We start from the raw sequence: 25296 nt of genomic DNA on the forward strand, positions 1-25296 counted from the left end.
GTTGCTAAGGGGAGAGGGCAATGTCTACCTGCCCACCTGTGCTCCCGACATGGGTTTCCCATAAGTTGCAGCACAAGACCCATCACCATGCCGCTGGACCATACTCACCATGGGTGGAATAGTAAACCGGTTCATTGAATAGCTAGAGATTACGTTCTGGCTTGCATTAAAGTATAATAAGGGGAGTGACTTTTAAATAGCAACCTTGTACCAGACCCAGGCAGAGGTGAAAGTAAGCTGGTAAGGTATGGTATGGTGTACCGGCAAGAGCCGGTACACCGCCAATCATACTGGCAGGGGGGCAGCTTCCCTGGCCACCGATTTAAGGGGCCTGGGGATCCTGGCAGCAGCCGGAGCCTGGGGCCCTTTAAATCACTGCCAGAGCCCTGCTGCTGGAGCCCTGGGGTAGCGAGAGCAGCTGAGAGCCCTGGGGCTCTGGCGGTGATTTAAAGGGCCCGGGGCTCCCTACAGTGGCCAGAGCCTGGGGCCCTTTAAATCATTGACAAGGCCCCGCTGCCAGAGCCCTGCGGCGGCTGGAGCCCCAGGCCCTTTAAATCGCCGCCAGAGCCCTGCTGCCATAGTCCCAGTGTCACAGTGGTGTCTGGGAGCCTCGGGGCTCAGATGGTAATTTAAATGCTCTGGGGCTCCTGGCAGTGGCCGCAGCTACTGCTACCATGGGGCTCTGATGGTGATTTAAAGGGCCAGGGGCTCCCAGCCACTGCTACCGCAGCCGGAGCCCCGGACCCTTTAAATCTGGATTTAAAGGGCCCGGGGATTTAAAGGCCCTGCCTCTTCTGATTGAGGCCCCGCCCCTTCTGGCTGAGGCTCTGCCCCCCTGGTCAGGACTCTGGCATACTGGTAAGTCCTTTAAGTTACTTTCACCCCTGGACCCAGGTAATGCAATGACAATGGTTGTCTGGTGCTATGCATGCCCTACAGTGGAAAGCTTGGCCTTCAGCACATCCTCCACACCAGCGGAGAGTCTTTCACAGATTGGAAGATGGAAAGAACGTGTGATGACATGTTCAATGAGATAATGAACACCTCTGGAACAGCTGACACAAAGCTCAGAGCCTGGAGGATTTAATTGTCTGAAAAACTGAACATGTACATGGAGAGCAGGAGGGCATCCCAGGAATATGAATGTGCCACGCAGGATGAGGTGCTGCAGATTATTAAGGACCAATCAGACATGTTGAGGTGTCTGGTTGAGCTTCAAGAAAAACAGCTTGAGGTTAGACTCCCTCTGCAGCCCCTGCACAAGGACCTGCAAACATTGCCTTGTTCCCAATCCCCCTCCCCCAAACATTCCAGGAGGTGTGTGTGTGTGTGGTTGGGGGGTGGGAGGTGAAGTATCTCTTCCACTCAATACCGGGGGAGGTTACTAAGAAGAAAAGGCGGCCATTTGAAGACCTTTGATGGGCAAGACTTCTGTGCTTTCATGGACAAGCTAACTTAGATTTTCCCCTTCCAATTTTTTCACACCGTTTGCCTGAGGTTAAATTATTTTCCTTTTCTTTTTGTTTGTGCAATAAAAGTCAACATTTCAAGAATGCAATACTCTTTATTTATTCCAAGCATGGGGTCTTGGGGAGGGGAAGGGGAGGTACAGAGAAACTGATGCAACAGAGGGGATGGTATGGGAAGCCACAAAGCAGATAAGCAGCACACATTACTGTTGCTCATTACGGTAATGGCTTTTCAAAGCCTCCGAGAGATGCAGAGCTCCTCACTGGCTCTTCTTATAGCCCTGGTATCAGGCTGCTCAATATTAGCTGCCAGCCTATCTGCCTCCACAGCCCGCCCCTGCAGAAACATCTCTCCCTTTTCCTCACAGATATTATGGAGCACGCCTCAGGCAGCAATAGCAATGGGAATATTGCTCTCACTAAGGTCTAATTTAGTAAGCAAATTGCGCCAGTGACTTTTTAAACATCCAAAGGCACATTCCTCCACCATTCTGCACTGGCTCAGCCTATTGTTGAACTGCTCCTACTGCTATCCAGATGGCCGGTTTATGGCTTCATGAGCCATGGGAGCAAGAGGTAGGCTGGGTTTCCCAGGATCAATAATGGCATTTCAACATTATCAGTGGTTATTTTGTGATCTGGAAAGAAAGTCCCTGATTGTAACTTTCTGAATAGACCTGTGTTCCTAAAGATGCATGTGTCATGCACCTTTCCTGACCATCCCATGTTGATGTCGGTGAAATGTCCCCTGTGATCCACCAGTGCTTGCAACACCACTGAAAAGTATCCCTTTCAGTCTTTTTTTTTTCTCCTGCTGATGATAGCTCATCTCAATTGATTAGACTCTTCCTGTTGGTATGCATACTTCCACCTTTTCATGTTCTCTGTATGTATAAATATCTCCTGTCTGTGTGTTCCATTCTATGCATCCGAAGAAGTGAGCTGTAGTTCACAAAAGCTTATGCTGAAATAAATTTGTTAGTCTCTAAGGTGCCACAAGTACTCCTGTTCTTTTTGCGGATACAGACTCACACGGCTGCTACTCTGAAACCTTTCAGTCTATGTATTCTTTGGCAAGGTGATCCAGTGCCGAGATAGCATATGTGTTCTGTCTATCGCCCCACCGCAGTTAGGAAACCCCATTGCGGCAAAACCATCCACTATGTCCTGCACATTGCCCAGAGTCACTACTCTTCTTAGCAGAAGTTGATTAATGGCCCTGGAAACTTGGATCACAAGAACTCCCACAGTAGATTTACCAACCCCAAATTGATACCCCACTGACCAGTAGCAGTCTGGTGTTGCAGGATTCCACAGAGCAATTGCCACTTGCTTCTCCACTGTCAGAGTAGGTCTTATTTTAGTGTTGCTGTGCTTCAGACCTTGGGAAAGCTCTTCACAAAAAGTGGAAAATGGCCTTCTGCATTTGAAGGTTCTGCAGCCTCTGCTCGTCATCCCATAGCTGGCTAATGATGCAATCCCATTAGTCAGTGCTTGTTTCCAGGGCCGGCGCTTCCATTAGGCGACCCTAGGTGGTCACCTAAGGCGCCAGGATTCGGGGGGCGGCATTTTGTGCGCTCCCCACGGGGTGCACGGGAGCTTCCGGTTCCGCTCCCGTCGCGCTGCTGAAGAAGGACCTTCTGCTGATGTGCCGCGGAAAGCAGCGGCAGGCAATTGAGCAGCTCAATGACTGCTGCTGTCGCCTGCGGCATTTTGGCAGAGGGTCCTTCTTCGGCGGCGTGATGGGAGTGGAACCGGAAGCTCCTGCGCGCCCCGTGGGGAGCGCACAAAATGCCGCCCCCCGAATTCTGCCTAGGGTGCCAGAAACTCTGGCGCCGCTCCTGCTTGTTTCCCAGGACCAGAAACGGTGCTACGCTGTGTTCAGCTGCTGTGCAACTGCCAGCAGCAACTGTGAATTGTTTCATTCTATGACTTGCAGCCTGGCTGCTTGAATGGCATAGCAATGTTCCACGTGGTAGCTCCTGTCTCGGCTCTGGAAATACTGCAGGATAAGGCGTGAGGTGTTTGTAAAACTCACAACAAGAGTGCACAGCTAAATGGGGTCCATGCTTCTTGGGCTATGGCATACGCGTGGCTAAGCCAGGCTTTTGAAAAAAGGCACGAAAAAGCATGGGTTGTTTGCCATTGATACCAGAGGAGGGAGGGAGGGAGAAAACTGCATCATGGAAGGTCGAAGCCATATTCCCATTCCTCCCGCAACAATGTTTTAGTTCCATGAGGCATTGCAAGCCCTTCCCAAAAACGCCTACAGCTAGTTGCACTGTGGGATACATACCCATGATGCACTGCTCTGTGCATCGATGCAAGTGCTGCTAATGAGGATGCACTCCACCAACACAATGAGTGTGGTGTGGATGTGCCCGACTGACTTAATTTCTGCAGTGGCTGGATGTCATTTTAAATTAAGTGTAGACATGCCCTGCGGCTTTGTTGGTTGCAGTGTTGTTCCTCTGATTTTCTAGGCACCTAAAAGTGATGTGCCATAATACTGAGCATTGCACTGCCTAAGCTCCTTTGTTGATCCGGCCTTAATATTTTTCGTGGTGGAAGAATTAGCCATAGGTAATATGTTGACTGGCATGTGCTCTCTGGCTATATGAAGAAGCAAGCAGGTTTTTTTGTCACAGCCATACATGACCTGTAACTCATATTTGCATTAAAATGCAGTATCTTTCCCTACAGTACTGACAGTTGTATCAAATCTGAGAAAACACAGCATGCACCTGTCATAACAACCTTCATTGCAGCACACACTGATTATCCAGCATTCATTCATTAGCCCCCACCCTATTTGGAAATTCTCCCTAATTGTGCACTTGCATTCATGATAGACAGCAATGCTGCTGGCAATATCAAAAATAAAATATCTGAATAACACACTTAACTCACTAGCCAATTAACATATTTATACAGTATCAACACATTGAGCCTTTCACTGACTCCATTAGCTATATTATAATGGATCTGGTTTAAAAAGTTCAGCATGTATATGTTGCATTTAAAGGTTTATATTTTTAGGGCTTTGAAAAACTGCATCACTTCTTCTTGGCCTTTTAGCTAAGATTTAATAAGTCTTTTCTCTCTACTGTAATATCAGCTTAATGTCAGATACTTCCTCTCCAGGGGATTATTGTTGCTCTTGCTGGAGGTGGAGGAGGACTCTATGATCTAATGGGCCTTTTCTGTCTCTAATTGCTATGATCCTATATATCACAGACAATGTAGTGTAAAAATGCAGTGGTTTTTGTTAAATGATGTTTATAGCTGTGGGAAACAAATGGCAAAATAATGTCCTCCTTCTATTTTTACAAGGCGGTTACAAGGAGCCAAACATAGTGAGCTACAGAGAAGGAATCTATAAATCACTTTCACAGATGGGACCGCCAGTGTTCAGTTGTCTGGTATCAGCAGTGGTCCAAGAACAAGATACCTAATTAAACATTGCTTTACCTTTAAACAGATGTGCCAAAATCTGTTATCAGTCAGACCAGTGGTCCAGATTTACACAGGCATTATCAAAAGTAGAATTTGGTGCATATGTTTTTAAGTAAATCTGTTCCCCAATCCACCTCCTGTTTAATTTATTTTCTTTTTATGCATGGAGGTGGATTTACACAAGCCCATCTGTGTTGAAATTAACTATTTCTGCCCTCCTAGCTTTCTCACCCCCATTGCCTTTCTCTTCGTATAGTCAACTGATATTCTGCTGTGTGGCAATAAATTCCCTACCAAGATGCAAGGATAATGAAAGCACCCTGGGTATCTGAGTCACCATTGCATTATTCCATTTTTATGCCATTCGTAACTTCATTAATCTCAATGGAATTACACTGGTATAAAGTTGGAGTTATACAATGGTAAATCTGATCCCTGATTTTCTTAATGGATATGGGAAACTAAAATACTGATGGAACCATGAGTGAGAATAGTTCCCCCCTCCCCGCAATACTTAGGCTGTAAAAAAAAATCACAGTTTAACTAAACTTAAGATACTGCATGGAAGAGGGTTTGGAAGTGGGGCTACCGCAGATCCAAGAACCTATCACAGACCACAGAAAACTATATAGACCCATGAAATCAATAGAAGTCTTTCCATTAACTTCTATGGACTTTGAATCAGGCCCACCTTGTAGCCCATAATACACCTGCTGGCCATCACTGCATTAAAGATAAACTAATTTTGGCTGGAATCATACTTTAGAATCTGATCCATGAAAAGTTATGAGCTGCTTTCCCAATTCTTCTCTTGCATATGGAGGAACATACATTTTGTAACATGACTTTACCACCTACCTGGTTTCCCACAACAAAACAAAAAAACAAAATAAAACAAAACTATTTTTCTTCTGGGTCTGAAAAACTTGCAGTTTTATTTTAAAAAAATCACAAATAATTCCACTGCATTTAATACATACTACATCTCTGTAAGCAATGCATAAAAATAACCTCTCCAAACATTACTACTGTGATGGAACTTGCCATGAGGCCAAATACTGAGCCCATTAAAGGTCACAGGCATGTTGACATTGACTTTGATTGGTGCAGGAGCAGGCCCAACCTTTGCCCGGTCCTTGCCCACACTTCACCCACATGTTTCTTAGACATATCTATTTGGAACAGAAACCATAGCCCTTGTCCTAGCCATGACTAGGAATCAGGCTAATCCTCAAACTACTTCCGCCTGTGTCCAGCAGGACTAGCTAATACTTTTTTAGAAAACCTCAGACAGTATTTTCCAAAATTAAATAACTACCTCCACCACTTTAATCTTTTCCAAATAGACAAAAAGATGTTAAAATGTAACAGCAATACTCAGTGTCCTGTAAAGATCTAGTATGCTATCCTATCAGCTTAGATGCACAGGAAAGATGATTAAATTGACAATACTGCATTACTGCTCTCATGAAGGAGATGCTGCTCTCTTAGACTCAGCTGTTTTATACTGTCAGTTGTCACTTGCTCCTCTTAACTCAATCCTCTAAAATATAGGACAGTCCCTTTTTTATCTTTACTTGATCTTTTGATCTTTACTCTTTAAAAAGAAAAGATATAACTTTCTTTTTATTTATTTATAGTACATAGTGACTTCATGGCTGAATATGAATTCGTTGATATATTTAGTAAAATGTATGTGTTGATCATTCATTGGTTGCACTAATTTAGAAAGATAGTGTTTAGTGACTCATGTCCATTTCTCATAGGGTCTTTGAGCTAAGTTTGTAGTAACAGTATCACTATCTGAGATATATTTAATTACACACTGCTTGCCCACCCCTATAAGTAAACTTATAGAACTTCAGATATTCCAACAGCAATGAGTTCAACAGGAAATTATTAGACAGATGGAACAGATAGGTATAATCTTTTAAATTTCTCCTTTCCTCCTTTCAATCTGCAGAGCAGACATGAAGTTGTACATATTTTTTCAACTACCTTTCTCTGTTCAAGTAACACCCTCCCAGTCACAGATGCAGTAACCGGCAAATTGAAAGTTCTTAGTGGTCTGTGTCTCTGGAAGTTCTAACTGTACATACAGTGAAAAGTAAAAGTTCTCTAGAATAAAGATATAACAATGCAACTGTGTCATTAGTGCAGATGCATCCTATATTAACATGGCCAGTGTGTGGCCTTGAATCAAATCTCTTATTAACCATCCTGATGAGATCACCAATCATCAGTTGTGACAGTTAATAAGACACCTTTTACATCCCTCCTACACCATAACAAAACTACTGAAATATAAAAGGCACATCTTCACCTTTATGGGTCCAAATTAATGCACCTTGCATGCAACTATGGCTATAGGGGCAGATGTTCCAAAGAGCAGAAGGCCCTCTTTTAAAGTGTGTAGTAGGACTCTATCCAAGTCTTGCCAGTGATGTCTGCCAAAGAGAGAGACAGCTCCAGATGAATTTACTATTGCAGTTTTTCAGCCTGGATTGTGCAGAAGCCCAGAGTAGCTCTCTTACTCATTAAAATATTGAGGACTGCAGTTATTTTAGCAGGTCTCTAGTGCTACATTTTTAATGAAGTTGTGTACAAAGACTTTGTACTTCTTGTGTTCAAGCTAAATTCCAGCAACTGACGAGTCAGGCCTTGCATGAACATAAATGGTCCTTCTTTTCCCAAATCCATTGGAGCTGGACAATTCCTTCTGTTCTGTGTGAAAGTAATGCCTTTTTTTAAAGGAACTGCCTGTTATTCAGTGGAATTCACAGTGCTGGGTAGGAAATCCTCCACAGGAGAGGGAGACTTTTAAGGCACTAGATCTGTTTGATTGCAAAACCCCCACTACTGGTGTCCAGTCATCTCCAGGCACTTGTGCGCACCCCATTCTTCTAGCTAGTTCAGCTATATACATTTGAGATTTTAATTTACTGTATCTTAAACAGTCCTGAATAGTTATCCAAATCCAATGCGCAATAACTGCTTTCTAATATTTAATGGCTGATATCTCTGCATCTAGGGTATTTATGAAAGCACAGGTGGCTTTGGTTAATGGAAGTGAGGACCCTCGATACCTTTGTGGATGTGGGTCTGACTCTGAAAGACTTGTTTGCGGATGGGCTCCATTCAGAATGGTTGCACCACAGTGAAAAATAGTGAAAGTGAGAAATGTTACTTAATTTCAAGTGATGTGTTTATGATAGGGCTTTGTTCTAGACCAGGAAATCTTGGAAGTGCTCCAGACCATGAACTTGAGCAATGTTTGTTTTTAGAGTTGAGGTTATTAGTGATGCTTTTCCCAGCACTTAACAATAAGGAGTTTCCACATAACAGTTCTTCGGTGGCTCTGTGCTGCATCTAAGGAAATGAGGGGCAATAGGCTTTTCCTGCGCCTGTTTCCTGCAGGCTGGGGAACCTTTCTTTCCCTTGGGAAGTTGCTTATGTCATTGACAATCTGACGCTGCGCTTCCAGCGCCTGCCCTCCTGCAAATAAGAGGTCCCAGTGCGTTCTGGGCTGGGCTGACCTGACCTTCGGGGCGCAGAGCAGCCTGGGCTGGGCCATGTCTGGCTGCGCCTGTGGGCTCCCGGGCTAGGCGCGGACCTGGGGCGGGCGGCTGGGTCCTTCGCGCGTGGGTGCCACGTGTTTTGACCCCGCCGCGTGGTGCTTTTGCAGGGCGCCCTGGAGCTGGCGAAGTTCCCGATCCAGAAGGGCTCCCTGGAGCGCCTCAAGCAGCAGTGGGAGTCGGGCGATGCGCTGAGAGCCGGTCCCGGGGGGGGCTCCGCGGGAGGCCGCCGCCGCAGGCGCTCGCAAACCCCGGAGGGGAGGAGAGCGTGTCCCGCGCCAGCAGCAGCAGCGGCCGCCGCCCTGCGGGAGGAGGAGACCCGAGCAGCTGCCGCTGGCGGCCAAGAGGGGCGAGTTCAGAGCCGGCCGCCGGATAAGAGCCGCGGCGGCGGCGGCGGCAGCACCATGGAGAAAGCGCCGCGGGCCAGCGTGGGGGCTGAAGTGGCCAAGGAGGAGCCCCGGGACGGCCGCCGCAGGCTGGAGCGCTTCCCCATCCCCTGGGAGGAGCTGAGGAGCAAGTTCGAGGCCCCCAGCGGGCAGGTAAGAGCCGCGGGCAGGTGCCAGACACGCGTCTCCCCCAGCCATCGGCAGCCCCCGGGAAACTTCCCCTGGGCCAGACCAGCGCCTGCCGCTGAACTCAAGCGAGGGCTGCACACGCTAGTCCAAGCCTGCTTCTTCCCAGCTGCTTGATCGGCCCCACGGTCCAAGTAATGGAAGGAGCCGGGCACTGACTGAACACCTTTGTGGACCTGGGCCCCAGGGACTAGGGTAAAGGAAATCACAGAGGCGGTTCCTCTTCCGTCTTTTATGTGACCTTTCCCCCTTGTGGCTGTAGGTACCTAAGGTCTCAGACCTCTGCCTTGCCTCTATGCATAGCACAGGGATGGAGGAAGAGCTCCAGCTCTGACTCTAATTGATTCTGCCATGTTAAGTCCAAACCTGAACATTAGTATTGTCTGTGTGTCAGAGGGAGATGGAGCGGTGGCCAAAAACTCAGCAAGGGAAAGGGGGGAAAATGAGGTGCTAGAACACGAAGCATTTTATGAAATGGAGGTAAGATCAATGAGTACACTAAAGCATTGATAGAGTACATGGTTAGGATTTCTGATGTATTATGTGAATTCATTGTGTGAAGCAATGTTAATGCTCTGTCGTCTACAGTATGAAAAGTTATGGGGAAAAGTTACTAAGGATGCTCAGTTACATTGTTAGCTTGGCAATTTTATTTATAGAATAGAATTTGTCTTAATTAGCTCCTTTGCTACTCTAGGTGTCCCTTGGTGCTTTACAATAATAAGTTAGATAGGCAGTACGGGGACTGTGTAGCAAATGAGGTAGGCACTGTGCATTCAACAATAGTTCACACACTACCTTGCTTTAAAGACTTTTACTGAAAGAAAGAATATGGGCTGTTTGAGAGGGTTTTTTTTCCCCCCAAGTAGTTCCATGAGATCTTTATTTCCCACCTGGACCCAATGAATTCTTTTTAGTAATACCTGGCTCTCATCCGTAGATCTCAAAGTGCTTTACAAAAGTTGGTATCATTAGTCCCATTTAACAGAGAAGTGAAGTGCCTTTCCCAAGGTTATGGACAAATTTCTGGAATCAGAAAAAGAATTTCAGCTTTTCCAACAAGAACAGAAAATAAAGTCACTCGGTGATAGAGTGAATGTGTTTTAATAAAGTTGAATTAAAAGAGACTTAAGGTTAAGGGGGAGAGAAGGTTGGGTCTGTGTTTGGAAAGTTGGAGAAAGTATGTGCCATATATTTGTGGTTACCATCACTACAGACATGAAATAAAGGTAACTTAACAGAACTATTAATGGAAATTGTCCAAGCATATGGCAAACATGAATCACAGTTTCCCTCCCATAGAGGTTTCATATATCAGTTTTAAAATAAAAAAAAATTAAAAACTAATATGTTTAGTTAAGAACGGCCCTACTGGGCCAGACCAAAGGTCCATCTAGCCCAGTATCCTGTCTACAGACAGTGGCCAGTGCAGGTGCCCCAGAGGGAATAAACAGAACAGATAATCATCAAGTGATCCATCCCCTGTCGCTCATTCCCAGTTTCTGGCAAACAGAGGCTAGGGACACCATCCCTGCCCATCCTGGCTAGTTGCCTTCTTGATGTGTGTATGCTACTTAAACATCAAGTCTGAGCAACCAGGCTTTGTGGAGATTAAGTGTGCAGATGTTTGGGGCTGGGGGCTAAAATCCACCCCATCACTACTACCTCTGCCTATATGGATCTTAGGTGAAGTATATGCTGCAGTCCCTGGGGTGTTAGGTTTACTAAAGCCACATGATGACTGGTCTGAGATCCATCCCTGCTTGTACTCCAGTGATACCTTTTTTTTTTAATCAGATTGTGCCTAGACTAGTGCAGAAACTCTTATGTTGCTCTTCTGTGGTGAGTTTCACCCAAAGGAAGAATAAATCTATACAGTCAGCATAATGTAGAAGACATATTATAAGCCATCCTCTGTAATTAGGGATAAAAACTAGATTTTCCAAATAGTTATGTTTACTTGTATTTAATAATTTATCAGAATAGGGAATACTTCTGTTATTGCTGAAGTCAGTGGAAGTTTTGTCTGTGAAACATATGCTTCCTTCAATTATCACAGAGTAGAAAGGATCAGAAAGGCCCTTATCCCACTGTTGGACAATCAAGGAGGAGAAAAATGGCTAATATATGTTCCCCGTTCCCTCTGCTGCAAGAATGTGATATTCTGCTTCACTTGGCAGAGGAAGGCATGTTCAAAGGGGAAGATGTTCAAAATCTCTGCCGATAGCATGCTCTTCTTCTTACAGTGCTGTCCCAAACAGCAATAACTACCTTATAGTTTTCAGAGACCATGGAGAGATGAGTGGTACAGGGCTGTTATGCCAGTGGGAATATACGCTATATATTGTGCTCCTATTGCTGAGGAAAGAGGGTGGGCTGGAGGGTGCAGAGGTATGTAGGGTTAGAGAGAGTATTTGTTTGGTTTGAGATTTGCTCTGGTCTTCCCTGTTTCCCTGATTGCAGGCTGATACCAGAGAGCCTATCTGATGTCAAGCCATTCATGATGGGAAGATATCATAAATTAGTAGTTCTTGATGCACTGTGCATCTTAGAAGGCATGTGTTTCCCTTATGTACTCTTTTGTTTGTGAATAGGAAGCATGTGACCCCGGTTAATGGCTGTAGGATTTGGCTCTAATACAAATCTGTTTCTAGTTAGGGTCCTTAAACCAGCAGATAGGAGTTTACTGTACAAAGTTCATTTATTTCCTTTTATACAAGCAACAGGTCTAAATGGCTTACATAAAAAGGGAGTAGGAGACACCAATGCCACTTAGAACAAATCCATGTACAGATTTTATACTGTTTGAATGGTCATCTAAACGTCAGTCACTTAAAGGAAATATAAAAGCACTGTGAAATCTACATGTAAAGAAAACCAGCAAAAATATCCAGGAAAGTGAAAGGTGTTGGCTCAAACCACTTGCATAGTGACAGTGGTTTAGTCAGAGTATCTTGAAAAAGCTGGGGTGAGTATTTGATATTCTCGATTTTCTAAAATAATAAAAAATAAAAGTTGAGGCATTATTGCAGGTAAAGAGTTACAAAAAGCAGCAGTCACAATGTTAAGGAAGAACGAAGGAACTGATCTGGTAAAAGAGGGAGTTTTAGGCACATTAATATAAGTAATGGACAAATTTTCAGACGTGGTTGCTTGAAGTTAGGAACCTAGATCAATATTTTGGCACATAGACCAGATCGGTCTGTTTTTCAAAGTAATGACCACCCACAACTCTTACTGATTTCAGTAGGAGTGGCAAGTAATTAGAATGTCTGAAAATCAGGCCACATCAAATTAGGTACCTAAATCTGGATCTAGGTGACTAACTTTGGGCATCATACTTTTCAAGGTCATCATTGGGTCAGCACTCAGTGACATCAGCAACCACATCTCCATTCATGAGCCAGCAAGATGCTATGCTTCTCTAGGACAATACAGCCAGCCATCAAAAGTCAGGGCAAAGCACGTAGGAGCTGGAGACGAGTTGTTTTTGGCTTGGGTGGGGTTAGTCTTTGAAACATACTTCCAGAGGACGTCAGACTAATCTGGAGTCTGACCACTTTCTAGGAATACTGCAAAACTCTCCCTCTTTGACAAAACTTTTCTACCATAGTCAAAATAATGGGGGAAGGGCAAAAGAGAAAAAAGACCCACATATGTGTAGGGCCTAAAAATATAGTGATCTACCAGGGAAGAGAGAAGAACAGAAGACTCATGAAGTCCACTAGGTACCTCACCAAGCAGACCTAATTGACTTGGGAAGTGCTTAAATGGTGCACTGAGGCAGATAGATCCCCATGCCTGAAAATTTTGACCAATATCTTCAAGATATATTTCATATACTTTAATTTTTTCCATTGGAGTTATTTGGGTTTGGACCATTTTGAATTAGAGCCTTGCAACCTGACCTGAACTCAGTGGGACCCAAACTATAAGTGGCTGCTTTGGTTGAGTCAGAAAACAATCTGACCCTCTTGGGCTCAGGTCAAGTAGTTGTAGCTCCTCCTCCTCCTGCCCATGTGGTTCAAATGGGTATGGCTGTGTGCCCCACTTGTGCTGGTTGCACCTACCTTGCTGTGCAGTGTGTGTGTTGCATAGGGATTGTGCCAACAAGTTACAGCACCTTTCGTTCTGCAGCACACACAGTGAAGAGAGGTGCTTGTGGCTGGCAGAAGCGGGGCACACAGCCACCACTGCACCAATCCTGAAGGCACCGAGCGTGGGAAGCCTCTACTAGGTTGAGCCCCAATGATGAGATGGTGGCAGTGTCACTCACAGAGGTTTAGGGGGAAGCATCATGTCTGGATCAGGTCTGAAAAGGTCTAGACATTCTTGGGTTACCTGTGCTGAGGTTAGATTTGTGTCCAGATCGGGCTTTAATTAGGCCTGAGCAGACTGCTAAGTTGAATGGCGAATAAGTGGCACCATTTGCCAGCCTGACAACTCTGTTATATAGTTTGCAAGAGTTTCTGTCTAGTGCTTTATTTTTGTTGGACAAGACATTATGGACTGATGGCAGAATTCCCAAGCAAAAATATTTACATACTCTTTAAAACTTTGAAAGGCAACTGCAATCCCATCTCATTTAGGCATGTCACATTGATGTACAAGAATTTGAAATGAAATGCCAGCCACCAGACAAAGATATAAAGCAATACTGACTCTCTTTCACCTGAGAAAGCTGCTGTCATTCCAGGCATTGGCTTTCACTGACATAACAAGGCAGGCTGGAACAAATCAAACTTTCTTTGCAAGCACATTTCCTCCCCATTTCCATTCATGGACTAGGTGTGAACATATTGAGAAAGAAGTTAGGATTAATTTTAAATGCTTTATGAAGACGCAAGTTTCTTCAGAAAATATCAAATGCTGTCACTCCATTTGTGCACAGATCTGAAGTGTCACATCCTAAATTTAAAAACAAACAAACAAAAAAAGTGGATCTATCACCTTTCAATGAACACCCATCATAGTTAGGTACTTGCATCAAAGGGAAAATATATGCCTAAATATTTGTGCAGTAGTGATTCATGATTTTAAGGGCAGAATGAACCTTTATGAACATCTAGTCTTAACTTTGTTATTATGGCCCTATTGATATTTGTTTGTCCTAATGCAATACCTTTAAAATATGTAAATGACTGATACATTTTTCTACTTAAACCAAAAAGGATTCTCCTATGTAGTCCTTTCTTCATGTTTAATGGATAGAACTCACTGGGTTTCAGACACCTGAAACTCATTCAAGCTCCATTAATGTTTCTTCTCTCTGGAAGTTACTGAATATCAATGATTTATGACACTTAATAGTGTGCTAACTTGTTTTATGTCAATGTAAGTCATTTAGGGTATGTCATGAGATCAATTGCTGTGAAGTGTGGCAATGCATCATGCATATTTTTTAGGAGGTAGAAAACAGTTTAAGAATGCAAGTTTGAGTGTAATTTAATCAAATGCCTACTCTGCACTAAACCTAGGTATGTATGAGCACTTTCATACCGGCAAAGGCAATAAGAAGAAAAAACAACTCATACAACAAGCTGCATAATTAAGGCTGTGTGACATTCCATTTAAATATTTTCAGGTTTTTATAGTTCATGTTTGTAGGGGTGCGGACTCACCCCTGCAGCGCCTCCTGCTGGTCTCTCAGGGAATTAGCTCTTTTACCAGCCAGGAGCACCCTCTGCAGGCTGGTGATCCACCTGTCCTCTAGCCCCCATTTCCCTCCCTGGACAGTTCTGGGTCTCCCGCTCAGGGTAACCCCCAACCCACTATCCCCACCTCACCTCAATATCAGGCTACTGCCAGTCATTGTCTAGCCCCCACACCCTGGGGCAGACTTCAGTATCAGCCTACTCATCACTGGCAAGGTTGGGTTTGGATCTGCTGCCTTGGCCTACCCCTGGGCTGCCCTCTGCAACCTCCCAGTACCTGTTGGCCTTCTGCTAGGCCACAATCTGGGGCTTTCTAGGCTGGAGCTCCCCAGCAACTCAGCCTGTCCCCAGCCCTGCTCCACTCAGGTACCCTATCTCCAGCTCCCTGCAGCCAGGCCCTTCTCCCTCTACAAACAGTGAGAGACTGTTTGGGCTCCTGGCTCACAGCCTTTTTATACAGGCCAGCTGGGGCCTGATTGGGGCATGGCTCAGCAGTAGCCACTTCCCAATCAGCCCAGCTTAGTAGCTCCCAGCCACAACCTTTCCCCAGGGAAGTTTTAAGCCCGTCAGGGCAGGAGCGGGGTAACCACCCTGCTACATGTTATTCATGGGTTGGTCCAAAAAGAAAATTCACTGTAATTCCCCCAACTTTTCCCCAGCTTATATATTTAAACCCGAATCTGCTCTTTAGAAGTGATCACTATATTGTGGATGTTCTTATTTTTTCCTGAATATTTACAACAATCATCAGGCAGGCAGGATTTGAACAGGTAGCAATAAACTACTCTCAAATTACTTTTGGAGACTTCTTTTAGTATTTGATACAGGTAACAAAAGACACCTTCAGGGAGTTGACAATTACTCTTTACATTAATAGACTATCTATGCCCCATGGACAACATTTTCAGAAGAATTTATGCTGACATATCATGTCATTTTTGTAATTCTCTAACTTCCTTCATTCTTTCTTACCAAGGAAATTTTATTCCTGGGGGAATTCTGCGTCACTGCACAGGCGCAGAATTCATGTCCCCTGCAAATTTCTTTGCTTCCGTGCAGAAAAATGACTTCTGATGGGGAAGCAAAGGGAAGCTGCATGAGCCGTCATGCATGCTCCCTGGCAGTGCAAGCAGATCGGTTCAGGTGCCTGGAGCAGCCTGTAGAGACGTAAATCACCACTTGGGGGGAGGAGAGGGAATGGGTAGTCATGAATGTGTGAGAGAAAGAGAGAGACACTCTGTCCCTCTCACTCTGCAGCATACTTGGCGTGGAGGGGCAGAGCTTCGGGGTGTTTCTGAGGAGATAAGCATGGGGCAGGCTCTGTCCCCTCAGGCAGAGCAGAGTGTAGCAGCCTGTCTGCTTAATGAATTGTTCCCATTGTTTTTGTGAATTCCCCCAGGAGTATAAAACAGGTATAAAAGTTTTATTGGTCCTTTACATTGATTTAGTGATTAGAACTGATGTAAATTTTTTAACTGAAAAAAATTCCTATCAAAATGTGCTCCATGAACTGTTTGTGCCTGACCTTTCTAGAGATGGTCAGTAGCCAATATAAATTGTGAATTTGATTCCCCAGCCTTCACTTGCTTTTCAGTTGCCTATGATTAAGGCTCCGTGTTTGTCACAGAGGTCCCTGAAGTCATGGATTCCGTGATGTTCCGTCACCTCCATGACTTCTGCAGCAGCCTGTGTGGATGGTGAAACCAGGGATTGGGGTGGAGCGGAGGCAGCACCTGGAGCTAGGAGCTGTAGGTCACTGCTTCCCAGGAGCCGGAGTCTGCCCCAGCCCTGCCACCCCCCCCAAGCATCTGCAGTATCCTCCTGGCCACCCCCCGAGCCGCTCCCCACCAAGTTTTAGTCAGGGGTATATAGTAAAAGTCATAGACAGGTCATGGGCCGTGAATTTTTGTTTACTGCCCGTGTCCTGTCTATGACTTTTACTAAAAATACCTGTGACTAAAATGTAGCCTTACCTACGATGTAATACTGAGCATATGGCTGCATATATTTGTTGACTAATAATTAGAAATAAAGGGTCAAACCTGGCTACATTACTTTTAGGCAAGGGGGTTTGGAGATTTCTTCCAATGCATCCCACTCCCATTCTTCATCCACTATATTATAGTTTAAATAAATTACCAAAATAATTGAAACCAGTGTGATTATATTATGTTATTTTGACAAATAAAATACATAGAATTTTGCAGAATTTTAGAATGCTGTGCGCAGAATTTTCAATTTTTTGGCACAGAATTCCCCCAGCAGTAAAATTTGTACGAGACTGCATTCTTTGTTTATCGGCCCGTTACTTTCCACCTGTAGTCTTAATTCTGTTTGTGACATCACAATAAGGGTATGTCTACACTGGAAACTTCAAAGCACTGCCGCGTGAACACTTTGAAGTGCGAGTGTGGTCATGCGCAAGTGCTGGGAGAGAGCCAGTGCTCCTGGCAATCCACCTCCATGAGGGGATTAGCTCCGAGTGCTGGGAGCGCGGCTCCCAGCATTCGGAGCCAATCTACACTAGCACTTTAAAGCGCTCAGACTTGCTGCGCTCAGGGGTGGTGGTGGTGATTTTTAACCCCCCAAGCCAGCAAGTTAGAGTGCTATAAAATGTAAGTGTAGACAAGCCCTAAGTTTTTTGATATTTTTAAGACTGTCGTCTTCAAGTGAGGAATAAGCAGATCAGATAAACATTTAAGAAAAAAAGACACCAAAAAGATACTATTAATAATAAAGAATGAGGGGAGACTGGTGTAGAAAATATGGTATCTAAGGAGACTGGCTTTCAGATAGAATGCTTTTCAAAGTTTTCCAAGAGGCACCCAAGAGGTTTAAAGGAAATGAGAACTATATGATTAAAGACTACTTACTGCAAGTCATTTGCCATAACCTTGTATCCCACCTGGATTTCTCAGTTGAGCAGCGTGAGAGACTAATTACCAATGCTGCATGGATTTCAGAGGAACACTTCTAGAGTCCCAACCCATGCAACTGTTTTGAAATAAACTAAATTTTTAACAATAGATACACTTACATCAGAAATGAACAATTCCAGTGTAAAAATACTCACAAAATATTCCTGAGATTGCACTGGTTTTTAAAAAGCAGATCTATTTCCAAGCTAAAGGTAACCAAACAAACACAGTAAAGCTCAGTTTACATATTGAAAGATTTATTTCGATAAAAAGAATTTAGATCTTTTTTTTTACATGTTAATAAGCCTGAACATTTAGAAACTTCTCTATCATACTATGGACTATATTGTTGCTAGGTTACACTACGGTTCAAATCAAATGAAGATCAAATAGTGTCTGTTTCTTAATTAAGTATTTAGTGTATCAGTGGAAGATTATTAGATTTAAAACACAGCCACTACATACATTTTTGTAACTGAATGCAGCACAGTACTCCTGCTACATGTCTGCTCCATTCTTGTAAGGAGTCAGAAAGGACCAAGGGCCAAAGTCTCAGCTGGTATAAATTGAATTAACTGGAGCTATGACTCTAGTTTCAGGTATTGGGGTAACAGCAACTGTCTATTGTTCTGCCTCATAATACCAGGAATGGAGCAGTCACAGAAATGCTACTAATAAACTAAAATGCAGCTGTCACAGTCCTATTGTCACATTTTGGGGGTGCAATCCAGACAAGTGAGAGGCTGTGTCACTGCTTGTCCAGTGATCCTGACTACCTTAACATGCTCTGCTGCTCTAGCTCCCTTTCTGGGTGCTCCCAGCTAGCATACTGGCATGGACTGAGTGTCTGTGTGTTGAGCACCCTGATTCAGCAACTCTGACTCCAGCAGCCTGCTTGTTATATCACATCCACACTGTGGTCTGCACCAGCCATGGTTACTACTAGTCAAGTGAACCCAACACACTTCCAGTCCTGAATGTCCCCAAACCATCTGCCCTGAAATGTCCAACTCTCTCCCGGAACATTCACTCCTGCTCTACCTCATGCTCTGCAGATGTGGCGGAGCAGGGTTGCTTGGGCCCAGAATTGCTCCTTAACCCCTTCAGTTCCAGGGTGTGGTTTGTACACCTTGCCATACTTTACAAAACACCTATTAGATACAGATTATAACATAAGTGAATTGGGATACACTGAACTGGTCAGGGCAGCTGAAACTTCGATGAGCCCCTCTCCCTCTGGCACTTGGGATGCTCTTAGGGTCCACACCCACCAAAGGTTTTTCTTTAACAATTTGAAGGTTCTTATTTGTGGTGTATATAAAGGCAATAAAGAGAGAGAGGAGGATTCTCTTATATTGTAATGGAGATTTCTGTCTGAATTGTTGTGGATAATGAAAACTAACATTTTTCTCTCAGTGTTTGGATGGTGGTTGTTTTTGTCTGGTGGTTGTTTTGCACTAAGTGTGTGTTTTATTTATTCCTAAATTTATAGATTTATCCATTTTTGGTTTAGAATGTTGTTCTACACGAAACTACATGATTCACAGAGATAATGACCTGTCTGCACTTACGAACAAACCCAAACCCCACCTTTGGGTCCAAGGAGGTCCCCCTGGCAGCAGAACCAGGGTGATTATGCTGTACAAGTGGTGGGAGAGAGACAGAGGGGTAAGCCCCTCATAGTTGTGCTCTACACTTGCATGGCAGTGGGCAAGTAGTCATGGATAGAGCATAGCTGTACACATCTCGAAGTATCTTACTCTGATTTCTTCCTCCTACCCCATGTGTTGGCACCATTTCTGGAAATCAGGCCACTGGCCTCTCTGCCTTCCCAATGTAATGCACCTAACTGGAAAGGAAAGCACCAAAATCATTCTCAAATCCAGTTCTCCAGTAGACTAAATTACTATGTGATCCAGTAAAGTAACAAAATTACATCTTGGTAATCCAGACACATGGTAGGCAAACAGCACCTGCATTTTATGATCACTCTTACATGGAGATTATCCATTTTTATTGTCAAGAGTCTTTGAGTTAGTTTCCCAACGGCCTTCTTTTATTAGTATCTACTACTTAATACAAACTATTTAATGGCAGTGAGAGAGCTTTAATCAGATGGACTTTCACTTTACTATTCATATAAAAATGCTTTCCAAAAAGAAAGGTAGAGGATACTGAGACAACGATTTCTAGAGATGGGTTTGGGCAGCCATGTTTTGGGAAAGAATAATTCATTATATTTTGCCTTTCCAGTGACATAACAAAAACTTCCTTTTGGTTTTGGTTGCAGATTCAAGGCTTATAGGAATATGGCGTGTTTTACTCATTCCACATCATTACTGCTCATTTCTGACATTATCAAGTTAAAAAAATACATCTCATTTTCCTCTTTGAATGTTTTTTGCCCTCCCTTTAGGAATATGAGATGAAGAAATGCCAACTTTAACAAGTTGATAAGCTATTTAGGAGTGTGCAATAACTCTAGCTTTCAGCATAGTTACGATTTATATAGGAGCATGCGTTTAGCCAGCTGCTAGCATTACCATGACTTCATGCATGTAGAAGCATGTGGTAAGATTGCCAGGGACAAGAACATTTGACCTAAGGTCCTCTCAGTTCACCAGTATTCTTTATTCATATACTGTGCTCAAGTATATTTTAAATTGAGGGGATTTATGGTTGAATTTCATGGAGATATTGCATATACAATCAAATATGCATGCACATTTATTATAAATGTTAAAATATTAATAATTATTACAAATAAAAACATAACCGACTTTTACACCTTTGGTTTCGTTTCTTCTCTTTCCTTTTTTTCCTTTCACTCTCTAGACTCCTCTTTCTCCCCTCCATCTCTTCCAGTGCATTTACATTCAGTCCAATTTTTCCTCTTCCTGTCTCCCCCTTTTTTGCTTGTGTTGTGTTCTCCCGCCCTTGTGCCAAGTTCTTTCACAAGAGTCCCGCTGTCAGTCTTTGCTTTCTTCTTTCTCACCTTACCCATCCCTATAAGTTTCTCCCCTCTTCCTCTTCTCTCTCTTTCCTCATCCCCAATTTCTCACTTTTTCTCTTTTCTAAAGTACTCCTCCCTCTCTTTTTTCCCTTTCATTGCTTCTGTTTTCTTCAGTATTGCCTGTATCTACTGCCTGCACACATCTGTTATGTATTGGCTACCACAAGAGACCCCTCAGTCTACACATCCACCCCCCACTCCCACACTCACTCACTCATTGTATTTTCAAAGCCAAGAACGTGGACAATTTTATGGCAGCATTTTTTAGAGTTGTGCAATACTCATACCATTTTTTTCTGAGCAAACATATGCTTGTCTCATTACTGCCAGTTACTGACTCAACAGTGACATGTGCATATTTCTCAGGGTGGAGGATTTTTTCCCAGTACTTAGTGTTCTGAATGAGTTTATCAGGAAATGCTGAACAAGGGCTAACATCAGGTTTGAGCAAAAGAACAGCTTTGATAGCGTTTACAGCTCACCTAACTTTTCTCTTTACTCCAAATATCATTCAGCACACTGAACACTCTTTCCACTGCACTGTTTGTTTTTGATAAATAAAGAGCAAATTTACTTGATGTAGCCACATGTCTTGAACCAACATTTGTATTTTAATCCCTCCTCCCTCAAATTTGGATTGTTGAAATGAAAAACCAGGACATTTCAGGCATTCTGAAAGAAGTTCCTGGTGCACTGTACCATCATACGCAAAACCAGGACATGTGGTCATTTTGTTTCACCCACCAATGCATCCATGCACTTCCCCCCATTAGCCCATCTTCTATTCCTAGAGCCTAGGGGAAGAATGAAGGAGGCACTAAAGAACAGCCAATGGAAGAGATGGGGCAGAAAGGGGTAGCTGTTCTGAGGAAAGGTTTATGCAGTGGGTCAGGGGGCCTACTGGCATTGGCTGTTGTTACCATCCATCCTAGAGGGAAGAGCAACCTGAAAGGGGAAATGCTCACCTTCCCCAAAAGATTGAATCAGGGTTGGATTCAAAAATACCTGGAGCAGTTAGAATCTTTTGCCTCAAACTTGAGAGCCCTCACGCTTCGGTAGCATTTGGATTTGGGGTCAGCTTTGACTTGGCTCCCTTTCTGATAGTTAAAGGTAAGTGTGCTATAGTGTGCTGCTTACTAGCCGGACATTTTTTAAAAAGTGACACAGGAACTTTAGTTTATACCTCAGTATTCTCTTGAGGAGGACAGAAGAGATGCCAGTTTGATATCTTATTTGAGATGACATGTCTAATGTGCAGCATCCAGAGTGACTTAAACTGAGTTTTCTGGCCCAGAAACTAGAGTTCAAAATAATGTATGCTGATCCCCATATAATTCATATACCAGTTCCTTATAATCAAAAATGCTAGAAAGCCTTTTTATCTGCATACTAAAGTGAAAATCCATCTGAATAAAGCTCCTTCATTGGCACTAGATACTCGATACATTAAGTAGCAAGTATCAGTAAAATAAGATGTAAAACTTGATGGTGTTATTTAGCACTTTAAAGAACACATAAAATATCCCACAGACTATGTTTAACTCGGATTCTCAAGTTATTTTAAGGTGGAGGTTTTTTGGTTATCAGTAGTAGCCCTAGCAGCGTCACTTTTAGTAGGAACAGGAAAAGGTTTGCTTTGCTGTAAGACAGTAAAACTCAGTATTGCAAGTTCTACAATTCTTGCAGGAGTAAACAGTTTCTTTTTACTTTTAACATCTAATTGGAATGGAGAGCTTCTTTTTAAGTGGGAAATAATAATTCTCAGCACTTTATATAGCACTCCTCTTCCATAGATCTCAAAGCACTTTACTCAAAGCATGATTACCAAGGTCACACTGCAAGTCATTTTCAAGGATGGGAATAGAACTCAGGTCTCCTGACTCCTAGTCTCATGCCTTTTTTTTTTTTTTTTGGTGGTGGTGGTGGAGGGGGTGAGTTGGTCTCCTTTGCTGCGTCAGTAAAAATATATAGTGAATTTTGTTAGTTCTAGTGCCAAATTTTGTTAGTTCTAGTCACTGCCTGCTAATGCACTGACTTCACTTGGAGCCTGTAGAATCTGGCCCTAAGTGTTATGATTTCACACTGTGGGTGTATGCCTCTGTGCTAGATGTTCTCAGAATTGAGTATCTCATCCTCTGTAGTATGGTACAGATGGGAGCAAAAGCATAGCAAAGTTGTGAAAACAGAGCTGGGGAGGCATTGTAGAGGAGAAACACAACTATGTAGGATGCTCCACTGCACAACCCCTCCCCATCCCCTGCTGTTTGTTTTCCAGCAGCCCCTCCACACTAACTCCATGTAAGCCCTGCTTGATAGCCAAAAGAATCTCTTTGTCTGGACAATGTAAGGTGGAGAGCATATTCTCTACACAGCCCTTTGCTGAACCAATGAAACTCATTTAATAACTGCAAGGAGACTGCCCAGCAGTAATCACTTGCCTTCTGCAGCTTGCACAGACTAGTAGAAGGCAAAGAGTGCACAAGAATTGAAAAATGGCAAAAGTCAGCGTGGGAAATAGCAGTTTTGCAGATGACAAGATATGCAGGAAATGCCCCTGTTCTTCACACAGATCCTCAGTGACTGTATGATAGCTAGGGCATGTCCATTGCCTGTTCTGCAACTCTCTCCATTAACCTGTAACACAAAGTTTGGAGCATGCCATTCCAGAGCCATAGATCCCACAGAATAAGCCCCCCTTCTTTTCAGTAATTATATTTATTTTTAACATGCAAGCTGGGACTTCCAGCATTGAGTCACTGAAGTGGACATCAAAAAAACTGTGACCTCAATGTGGGTAAGATTGAGCCCCCAAACTCTCTTTTGTTGCTTTGGAGGCAGGGCCGGCTCCAGGCACCAGCGTAGAGAGCAGGTGCTTGGGGCGGCCGATTCAAAGGGGCAGCACTGCGTCCGGTACCGGGGCAGTATGTCCGGGTCTTCGGTGGCAATTCAGTGGCGGGTCCCTCTTTCCCTCTTTTCCTCTTTGAGCTGCCGCGGAATTGCCACTGAAGAGGAAGAGAGGGAGAACCCATTGCCGAACTGCTGTCGAAGAAGTGGCATGACTGAGCTGCCACCGAAGTGCCGCTGCTTGTCTTTTTTTTTTCTTTTTATTTTTTTTTATGCTTGGGGTGGCAGAAAAGCTGGAGCCAGCCCTGTTTGGAGGATTGGTCTCTTTTATGTTTCTCAACCTGTGCCATGGAATCAGTGGATATAAAAAATAATGGAAAATAGGCAGAGCTCCCATGAAAGATTGCTCTTTCATAAAAAATGTCAAATAACACCATTAGTTTATGCCCCCACCTTTTTAAAACCACTTTTATTTCTGTAGATTTTGTTTAAATTATAGCCTTGGTACAGCACCAAAGCACCAAATAATGCAGTCAGTCATTTTATGCAAAAAGTGAAAGTGAAATTGTTATAGAAAATAAAAAAAAATTCAGAAAAAAAGTGGTATTAAGTTGCTTTACCACCCACCACACTGCTTAGGGTTTGTCTATACCAGGGGTAGGCAACCTATGGCACTGGTGCCGAAGGCGGCATGCGAGCTGATTTTCAGTGGCACTCACACTGCCCGGGTCCTGGCCATCTGTCCGGGGAACTCTGCATTTTAATTTAATTTTAAATGAAGCTTCTTAAACATTTTAAAAGCCTTATTTACTTTACATACAACAATAGTTTAGTTATATATTATAGACTTATAGAAGGAGACCTTCTAAAAATGTTAAAATGTATTATTGGCACGTGAAACCTTACATTAGAGTGAATAAATGAATATTCGGCACACCACTTCTGAAAGGTTGCCGACCCCTGGTCCATACAAATGTTTAGTCTGTGGCAAGCTGGGGTGTGAATCTCCCACACTAGCCTGCCACAGTCTAATTGTCCATGCGGACCTGACATTTACTTCCATTTCAAAGAGGACTCTTCCAGCATTTGGCTGAAATATTCTATCCACAATTATCCCACCCTGGCAAATGTCTTAGAAAATAGGCTTATGTTGTAGCCTTGAAGTGACACTCTGGAATTTACTTCCCCAGGGTTCTGAAAGAGCTAGAGCCCTCACATGCACATGGAACAGAAAGAGTGGCAGAATGGAATCCTCCATAAGAGAATCATTGGGATATATGAGCAATTGTCCAATGCCCCTTCTTGGATTTCAGTTAGGAAAGAACAAGACATGTCAGCAAGTGAGTCAACAAAAACTTACAGCCAACAGTATCAAAGGCTTCTTCTGCTAATGCAGAAAAAGTCAGCATGGACTCTTAAATTGTGTCCATTATCAGAATGAGCTCATCCACCCACAAAACTAGCATAATCTCTGAGCCATACATATGACAAAAGCCAGACCGCAAAGGCTCCAGAAAGTCTATAGACTCCAAATGACACCACAGCTGTCTCAAAACAATTTTCTAAGTAATATCACCCAAAACAAGATTGTGAGAGGCAGAGTGATACCTGTGCTGCAAGCATTACTGTCAACATCTAAAGCAAGGATCTAAAATCTACCTCTTAGAGGGATGATGGTACCCTGCTCTTTCAATAAAGATCTTAACCAACAGTGGACTCATAATGTACCTGATATTGACAGTGTGTCATCAAAAAATCCCTTGTGTCTCAGGGAATTTCCATTTTGTTGGGGAAG

The 25296-nt window shown here is 43.5% G+C and overlaps 1 protein-coding gene across 1 annotated transcript in view; it reads left to right on the top strand.

Annotated features, from left to right (window-relative positions):
* The first annotated feature begins 8499 nt into the window (after positions 1–8499).
* XIRP2 (xin actin binding repeat containing 2) overlaps positions 8500–25296 on the top strand; it is a 155894-nt gene continuing 139097 nt past the window's right edge. Inside the window, exon 1 of the mRNA XM_045033069.1 lies at positions 8500–9039. Coding sequence (XP_044889004.1) covers positions 8905–9039 — 135 coding nt within the window. The 5' untranslated portion in view covers positions 8500–8904. The remainder of the gene's footprint in view (positions 9040–25296) is intronic.

This window comes from Mauremys mutica, chromosome 10, assembly GCF_020497125.1.
Source record: "Mauremys mutica isolate MM-2020 ecotype Southern chromosome 10, ASM2049712v1, whole genome shotgun sequence".
Taxonomy (NCBI): Eukaryota; Metazoa; Chordata; order Testudines; family Geoemydidae; genus Mauremys; species Mauremys mutica.